An 8,635-nucleotide genomic window follows, 5' to 3' on the forward strand; every position below is an offset into this window, starting at 1 on the left:
TGGTCAAATCCTTGTCTCAATCACACCCATATAACCCCACTGCAGCCAGGGACTGCCCTGGGGTAACGGAGGGCAGAGTCGACACATGGGATAATGACAGAGATGCATATTTCACTGTGCAGAGACCTCTCACGACTTCACAGGCAGGGAGCTTGGAGCCTGCTCCAGAAGCAGAGGAGACCCCTAGTGCTTGAGTTCCAGGAGAATCTCTATTGGGTTGTAGCAGTATACAGCCTATGACACACAGATGAGCAGTTCCGATTCCATTGTTCAGAGGGCAATGTTTCCCCATGTGTATATATATATAGACTCTGCTTGGCTTCTTGTGTGAGCCATTTTCTAGGATGAGCCAGTAAAAGACGCTGAACGCAGGATGCTAGTGAGCAGGGTGAGCAGGTGTTGTACTCAGTGTGTGTTGGTCACCGGTGTTTATCAGTGTAGGCTGTGTGCGTGTGTCCCTGTGTAGATGCTGTCCCAGCTCTGATCAGGAAACTGAGACGGCTCTCACGATCGAATGAGTCGACATGACCACAGATTAGCTGAGCAACGAAGGCACCAGGCCAGGTTTATTGCGTGGGCACAATGAAAAATGACTTCCAGAGTATTTCTGAGTCAGTTTCGCATAGGCGGTGTTACAATGATTTTGGCCCAACGACAGGACTTTCCATTATCCCCTAGGCCGGACGCCGGTATTTTTTTTTAACACCCTTCTTTATACACTGTTACATACACTTTTGTTTTGCCCCCTTTGACGTAGGTAGTTGCCACCCTCCTGACATAGTTTAATACCACCTTTTTCCGTTGATTGGCTGATTTGGGCACCGCCACTCCATGTATCATTTCTACCCATAAAAGTGTTATTTTAAAAAGTTAGTATTTTGGTACCTTTTATACCTACTACATATTTTAGTAATATTTTGGCAGTTTTACAATTTTGCAGCATTAGCACTTTCCTGTACCAGTTTCAGTTAACTTAAGTAACCCCTTATACTTCTGTTCACTCGTCTTTTTCCATTTAGGCCTTAGCCTGTTTTACAGGCCTTAAGCTCTCACTTCTTACTACAGCAGGGTCTGTGACCAGGCTGGGAATCTTGGCTCCATGTCTGAGTGTTTCTGCTGCCAAGAATCCCACTCCGGGATAAGCAGCCAGGCCTGGGCCAGGGGTGCGACAGATGGGTAGAGACAGATGCGTAGTCATGAGGCCATAGTGGAGGTTCGCTCAGAAACCACCGTGATGATCACGGTATAAAAGCCGATCTAGAATAGAATAGATGAGGGATGCACCTCAGTTCTGAGTGGGTGATGCTGGGACACAGACGAAGCCCATTCTCTAGGGTTTCCAGATGCTTGACCCTCAGCCCTATGCCTGAGGCCAGAGGGAGCGTTCTGCTCCGGTCCCCCGGGAGAACGCTGCCTGCCCCCGGCTGGTGCATTATGATTTCGGATAGAATCATAGAATCATAGAATATTAGAGTTGGAAGGGACCTCAGGAGGTCATCTAGTCCAACCCCCTGCTCAAAGCAGGACTAACCTCAGCTATATCATCCCAACCAGGGCTTTGTCAAGCCTCAGCTTAAAAACCTCTAAGGATGGAGATTCCACCACCTCCCTAGGTAACCCATTCCAGTGCTTCACCACCCTCCTAGTAAAAAACTTTTTCCTAATGTCCAACCTAGACCTCCCGCCCTGCAACTTGAGACCATTGCTCCTTGTTCTGTCATCTGCCACCACCGAGAACAGCCTAGCCCCATCCTCCCTGGAACCCCCTTTCAGGTAGTTAAAGGCTGCTATCAAATCCCCCCTCACTCTTCTCTTTTGCAGACTAAACAAGCCCAGTTCCCTCAGCCTCTCCTCATAAGTCCTGTGCTCCAGCCCCCTCATCATTTTTGTTGCCCTCCGCTGCACTCTCTCCAACTTGTCCACATCCTTTTTGTAGTGGGGGGCCCAAAACTGGACACAATACTCTAAATGCGGCCTCACCAATGCACAAAGTCACAGCTACACTGCCCCTGAGGACAGAATGGGGGATCCCTAGGGAGGAGGATCAGACTCTGGACACTATGGAAACCCAGCACAGAGACTGGGTCAGAAACGAGGCGCCTAGGAGCAAGGACTCTGCCAGGGGGAGGAGCCCTGGCCTGCCGCCGTTCTAACACTGCAGTCTGCTTGTCTCTTCCCGGCATCTCCACCTCCTCCCCCAGATCCTAGGCGCTCGGCATCTCCCCAAGAACGGCAGGAGCATCGTGTGCCCCTTCGTGGAGGCGGAGGTCTGCGGCTCGGAGTTTGACAACAGCAAGAACAAGACGGACGTCGTAGGTGAGGAGCTGGAGAGGCTGGGGAGGGTAACGGCTTGATCTGCTGCGGGGGGGACTGGCATTGCAGAAAACAGAAATGGGTTCCCTCCCCCCACCCAGCAGAGCAGAATGCTCCTAACTGGTTCATCTCCCAATTAGCCCCAGCAGAAATCCCCTGCAGGCGGGTGCTGTTTGGTAATTGCAGCGTGAGTAGGAGAGGCCTGGCCAGACAGTCACACTCGACACTGCTGCCCCCGGGCTTTGCTCTGCCTCGGAACGGGCCGAACCACCCGCGTGCTGTACGCAGACCCCCGCTTTTCAGCCTCCGCACGGGAGGCAGCAGAACCAGAACTCACAGCCTGCTGCTCCCGGGGTATTCGAAGCCTGTGCGTCAGGAACACGAGGGGCAGCTCGCCCAGGTGCAGACCCCAGAAGTGTGACAAAGCCCTCAGAGGGGGCTGAGAACCCTCGGGGCTGGAGAGTGCGTCTGTAAAAGGAGCCATGTCAGCCCGTGCTCCCCTTTGTCCCGGGGCGTAAGGCGTTCGGAGGCTAGCATTTCTTGCGCGCTGACTCCTCCGCTTCTCCCCCTGCTCTGCCAGCGGACAACGGCCTGAACCCCGTCTGGCTTTTCAAGCAGTTCGTCTTCGACATCAACAACCCGGAGTTCGCTTTCCTGCGCTTCGTGGTGTATGAGGAGGACATGTTCAGCGACCCCAACTTCCTGGCACAGGCCACCTTCCCCGTCAAGGGCCTCAAGACAGGTAAAGGCAGCCTGCCCCTCTGCGCTCCCTCCCCGAGGTAGGCCTGGAAACCAGCCTACTGGGGGAGCCATCGGGATCACCTCGCACACAGACCCTGCAGGCATCTCCCCGTTCAGCTGGAAATACCCGCCCCTCCCAGCTCTGTCCTCATCCCCCTCACCCAGTGCCCCAAACCCACCAGCTACCACTGTTCCCGACCGAATGAGCAGCTGTGAGACTGCAAGCGGGACAGCCTCTGCGCGCCTGCAAGGGGTGGCAGGGAAGTGTGCAAGAACAGCTGCACACACATGGGAGCGTGTGTATGAGCGTGAGGCCGCTCCAGGCTGCTTGCGTCTGCGTGCTCGGGCATGCCAGGAGGGCAGCGGGGGAGAGTGGGATGGAGCCATGCTGAACGGGCTGTTATCACCCAGCTGTTGTCTGCAGGCTACAGGTCAGTGCCTCTGAAGAACAGCTACACCGAGGACCAAGAGCTCTCCTCCCTGCTCATCCACATCGAGATCGTCAATGCCAAGGTGAGCGACCTGGAACACCCCCCACCCCACGGGGAACTGGCTTCCCCCAGTCCCTCGCCTCCTTTGGTCTTTAGGCCTTGGGAGCTCACGGCACCACTGGGGCATCTGAGCCGCTCACACAGCAGCTGACTGAAGGGGAAGCTCAGACAGCCAGGGCAGGGACAGCCCATAGCATTCGGCAGGGAGCCCTCACCTTTCCTACAGGGGTGTGGCCTGGGGAGACCACAAGTCCCAGTGCACCGCGCAGCCTCCAGCTCAGACCCGTTGCATGCTGGGATCTGTAGTCTTCTCTGAGGCTGCTCCGCGGTCGCGGTGTGAGAGCGCCCGCGCTCTCGTGTGTTGGGTGCCAACTGCACGTGGTTGCCCAGGCTGCTGGTGAGGTGCCCACGTGGCCTGTAGCTGGCCAGGGGAGGGGTGCCCCGGTCAAGGGCTTAGGTGCTAAGGAGCATCCACCCTGCACTATGATAATACCCCTTTGTGGCTTGAGACTGCTCACTAACCAGCTGTAGGGGGCACTGCTGAGCAGTGAGAGGCATTTTCACTTCCTGCCCTGGAGCGGAGCAGTGTGCATTCCTCCGTGCTGAGAGCCAGTCAGCCTCAGCTGTCCTGGGTAGCTGGAAAACCCTCCGGAGGGAGTGTCACATAGTGTTTAGAGGAGCTGGGTTCCTCTTGTTGCTTTGCCACTCGTTCACTGTGTGGCCTTGGACAAGGCCCTTCCCCCCTCTGCCTCAGTTCACCCATCTGTGAAATGGAGAGAACGGTTCAACTGCTGTCCTGGCTCACAGGGTGGGCTGTGAGGGTTAATTAAAGCCTTGGGTTAATTGACTGGGAAGGGGCCCGCATGTCACTAAATGATGGGGCTGGTTGGGACATGGATCCCTATTAGAAACTATGCTGAAACTGGCAAATTCATGCCACTGGCGATCTGAAGTGGTTCTGAAGCCAGCTGTCTAGTGCAGGAAGGTCAGTGGACTCCTGGCTGCTGGGCTACTCTGAGGCACAGCCTCTTTTTGCCTCACTAGAGTCTGTTTCCCACGGTGGGGCAGGGAGGGCAGGCCGGTCACTCAGTTCCTGATGTGTCCCTCTCCGTGTGTCTCCTTGTTGCAGGAGGAAGACGACGAGAACCTGTACTCCTCCATCCAGCAGCTGCGGGACCGAGCCAGCGAGCTCTCCAACCAGGTGTCGAGCTTCGAGCACAGCAACAACAGTGACTTGCGCTACCAGCAGCGGCTGGATGAGCTGCGGGCGGCCCAGGAGCGGCTGATGGAGCTGACCGAAGTGCGCAACAGGAAGTGAGTCCCGACCCCCACAGTGCTGTAGATAACACCCCCTATCTTCCGGGGAGCTGGGATAAAACCCAGCTACTTCAGCATAAAAACACAGGCTGCTGCCCCTTCACCTAAAGGAGCTCTCCCGTAGCTATAGTAATAGTAGGTCCTTTATCCACTCTGTAGACCAGCCACTGGAGGGCAACGTGATCACACATGTGCTCCCTCCCTCTGCTAAGACAAGCATAACTGTCCTCTATGCAGTGACAAATCCCAGTCCATTGGACAGCAGCTGCCGTCTGCTCCCATGGGTGTTGGCTAGCTCTGGAGTCTCCTTTGCTTGTGGCGGTCCAAAGCCACGTTCCACATTCTTCCCCCCTCCAGGCTGATGGAGAAAAAGAAAAGAGATCGACAGATGGCCAACAAGCGCAACTGAGCCAGCCCTGGGGCTCTCCCAGCCAGGGCCCTCAGCTGGGAAGCCTGGAGAGTCTTGCCCGCAGATCTGGCCTTTGATACCAGCCATCCCCCGACAGTCCACCTTTCCATCCGACTCGCTGCCTATCACCCTGCATCAGTCAGCTGCCCTGGGGGGAAGAGACACTGGCTGCTAGAACTGCAGCACTTGCAGGAGCTGGAGAGAGCTGGATGGTTCAGATGCTGGGAGCTCAGAGAGGCATGAGCACCTTTTCTGTTGTAATAACCAAGCTTTTCAATTCTATGGGAAAGGGGTCACGTGCAAGGACGTGCAGAGCCTCTCAAGAGGACAGGAGCAGCCACCCAGGGCAGGGGTTCCCATCAGCCACCGTGTCTCCATTCAGTCTGATCTGCTTCAACACCTGTTTTAAAAAACTTCCACCACCACCAGACCTCCAGGAGGGGAGGGGGAGAGGGACATCTCAGCAGCTGTCGGCTCAAAGCCTGGTAGCTCACCAGTCTAACTGTGCTGGGGGGTGCCTGTAGTCAGGGTCCATAGGTGCCACTGCCCTGCATTACAAAGCCACTACACGCTCAGGTGATGTGCGACAGCCCAGGAGAGTTCCAGAGAGTTAAAACAGCAGGAGGGACTGCAGGGCAGGATTAAGGGGCTGTGCGTGACCCCAGAGCTGGAATAGCAGGGGGCTGCAGGCTATAACTGAGGGGTGGAGACCCTAGGGCTGCATAGCAGTAGGGTGGGTGCTCTGCCGGGAGGTAGCACCTCACAGAAGTTAGAGGAAACCCTGCCCCCTATTTATTTATTTATTGGGTGGCTGGTGCTTGATCTCTTGCTCTGCGGCCCTTGGCTGTTAGTGTTGGCGCGATGCTTGGCTGGTGCGTTGCAGCTCTCCCCTGACCCTGCAAGCCAGTGTGGGGGCTGCTGGGTCCCCTGGGCTCCTGCTCTGCAGAGAGAAACAGCTCTGAATTTCCCTGCAGACATTCCCAAGGAGCAGCCAAAGGCTAGTAACAGTAAAACGGACGTGCTTGTGGGGCAGAGGCCCCAGTGCATCGCCGGGAGCCTCCAGCTGAATGACTGACAGCCAGAGCCACACCCCTGGAGGGGCTTCCAAGCCCTACAGCAGTAAGATAGGCACCTTCCCCCTTGCTGGGATTAATAGTGTTTAGAGGGAACCATTCCCTCCTCCTGGAGCAAGTGCTAATGCAGATCAGACCCTGGGGAGCTGGCTGGCCTCTCGCTGGTGAGGGGAGCTCATGGCACCGCCTTTCCTTGTGCGCGCCTGTGTGGGATGCACCGTCCATCACCTCGTTAGCCCGTCGATCGGAACGAGGCAGGAAAGGGGGATGAGGAATCAGTGCGCTGAGAACCAGCCATGCTGCACGTGGCTTTCCATTCTCCCGGTGCCAGGCAGCTCCCCGGCACGCAGCAGAGAGGCAAGTCAGTATCGCACAAGGGCTAGGATTAAGCACCACAGACAGGAGCCCGGCTCACTCACACCCTTTCCTGAGCCCCTGCCCAGGGCAGGAACACAGGCTGCCCTGCCCTTTGGTGTCTCCAGATGGGATCTCCAGTGGGTGCCAGCATGGATGAGACACTCGCTGAGCCAGTGCAGAGGTTTTCAGGGCATCCAGCTGCACTGGGAAGATTTAGACCCAGGAATTGTGCTGGGATTTTGAGAAATTTCTGCATTTTCTTTTTCCAATGTGGAGATAAACCACATGGAGGGTCTGTTACCAGCCTCCGCATCAGGGCGTGCGGAAGTGACGCACTGTCCCCTGAGAGACCTGCTGAGCCCCACAGAGAGAAAGATGGGGTCTTTTGGAGGAGATATAAAACCAAGGTCCTGACCGCACGCAGTCACTCAGTGCCTTGGGCATGTGCCTTTGTTGCTGTTATTATGAATCACAGATGGAGTGCCGGACACAGAGAGCGGAAGAGGAGGACTGCCCCAACACCAGCTTCCTGCCTCGCAGGGCTGACAGTCCAAAGTCAGGGGACAGACTATAAACAGGACCCAGCCATACAGAGTGGGTTACAGCCACTGGAGCTTGCATGCCACGTTTGGGGAAAGTGGAGGCAAAGGGAGCTCGGCCTATGATCATGGGGAGATTGTTCCAAGCACGTGGCAGGGGATGGAAGAAAGTAGGCGACGGGGGTGGGCAAGGACAGGAGGCACAAAATTCTAGCTCAGGTAACTACATTCTGCCAATCTAGCATTACCAGTGCAGTTACAATCAGAGAGCTTATCCTTGCTCGCCCTTCTTTAAACACTGTTGTGTGGTGTTGCTGTGTGCTGTTAAACAGCTGCCACATCCCACCCCAGAGCTGGCTGCATTTCAGGGATGTGTTTATAGAGCACTTTGGGATCCTTCAGGATGAAATGTGCTATATTATTATTATTATTGTTATTTTATTTGTATGCCAATAGCTGATATCAGGGTTGCATTGTGCTAGGTGCCGTACAAACACATAGTAACGGACAGTCCCTAGGAACTTATACTGGCTAAAGAGTGGGAGGGGAAACTGAGGCACCAAGGGGTGGCGTGACTTGCCCAAGATCACCCAGCAGGTCAGTGATGGAGCTGAGAATAGATGCCAATCTCCTGCGTCTCTCCCACTGGCAGTGCAATGCCAGACTGGTACAGAAGGCGACGTTATTAGATGTCCCCTTTCCACCAGAAGGGAGCTGGGAAGAAACCAAACTCCCAGCTGAGATTCCCCTGCCCTCCCACCCGCTACAGATCCCTGCCATTTCACCCTGCATCGATCCATTCTTTTTAAAAAGTGTACATCTGGTGTGAGATCAGTGATGGGGCAAGTGAAAACCCCTCCGAGGAATCCCAGCCAGAACTTCCCAGCCCGTCAGAGCCCCAATAGGATAAATCAAAGAAGAGAGCAGGAAACCATCTTGGGCATGCCTGTGGTGTGCGGGGTTATCCAGCCTCTCAGCTCCAAGAGTCAGCATCTTGGGGGTCAGTAATTTACTGGACTAACGAATGAAGTAAAAGTAGGGCCCCATGGGATGCAGGGAGAAACCTGTGTCCAACCTGAGCGTTCTACCTGCCAATGGCAGACACTCTCACGAGGGAAATTCTGACTATGCCCGAAGGGGTCCAGGAAGAAGGATCCCGTGTCCACCCAGCTCTGGGATTGTTGTGAATGCAACAACAATAATGGATGGGGGGGGGGGAGGGGGGATGCCAGGAAAATGTGTGAGATGCAAATACAGCCCTGGTGTAAGCACTGCAGACAATGGAGTTGTGCCTTCTTACACCAGGGCTGAATCTGCCTCCATGTTTGTTTTGGCCCACCTGGTTGAGAAGGGACTAAGCTGGAAGCTGAGGCAGCCACACTGGGCCAGAGGACT

General features: G+C 55.4%; 1 protein-coding gene across 1 annotated transcript in view; it reads left to right on the forward strand.

Annotated features, from left to right (window-relative positions):
• LOC137161061 (1-phosphatidylinositol 4,5-bisphosphate phosphodiesterase gamma-1-like) overlaps positions 1-7,724 on the forward strand; it is a 69,702-nt gene extending 61,978 nt beyond the window's left edge. The window contains exons 28-32 of the mRNA XM_067560073.1: positions 2,202-2,316; positions 2,894-3,055; positions 3,479-3,567; positions 4,675-4,859; positions 5,220-7,724. Of these exons, the coding sequence (XP_067416174.1) occupies positions 2,202-2,316; positions 2,894-3,055; positions 3,479-3,567; positions 4,675-4,859; positions 5,220-5,271 (603 nt within the window). The 3' untranslated portion in view covers positions 5,272-7,724. The remainder of the gene's footprint in view (positions 1-2,201; positions 2,317-2,893; positions 3,056-3,478; positions 3,568-4,674; positions 4,860-5,219) is intronic.
• The last annotated feature ends 911 nt before the right edge of the window (positions 7,725-8,635 follow it).

This window comes from Emydura macquarii, unplaced genomic scaffold, assembly GCF_026122565.2.
Source record: "Emydura macquarii macquarii isolate MOO-44397 ecotype Brisbane River unplaced genomic scaffold, CSIRO-AGI_Emac_v2 contig_2246, whole genome shotgun sequence".
Classification (NCBI taxonomy): Eukaryota; Metazoa; Chordata; order Testudines; family Chelidae; genus Emydura; species Emydura macquarii.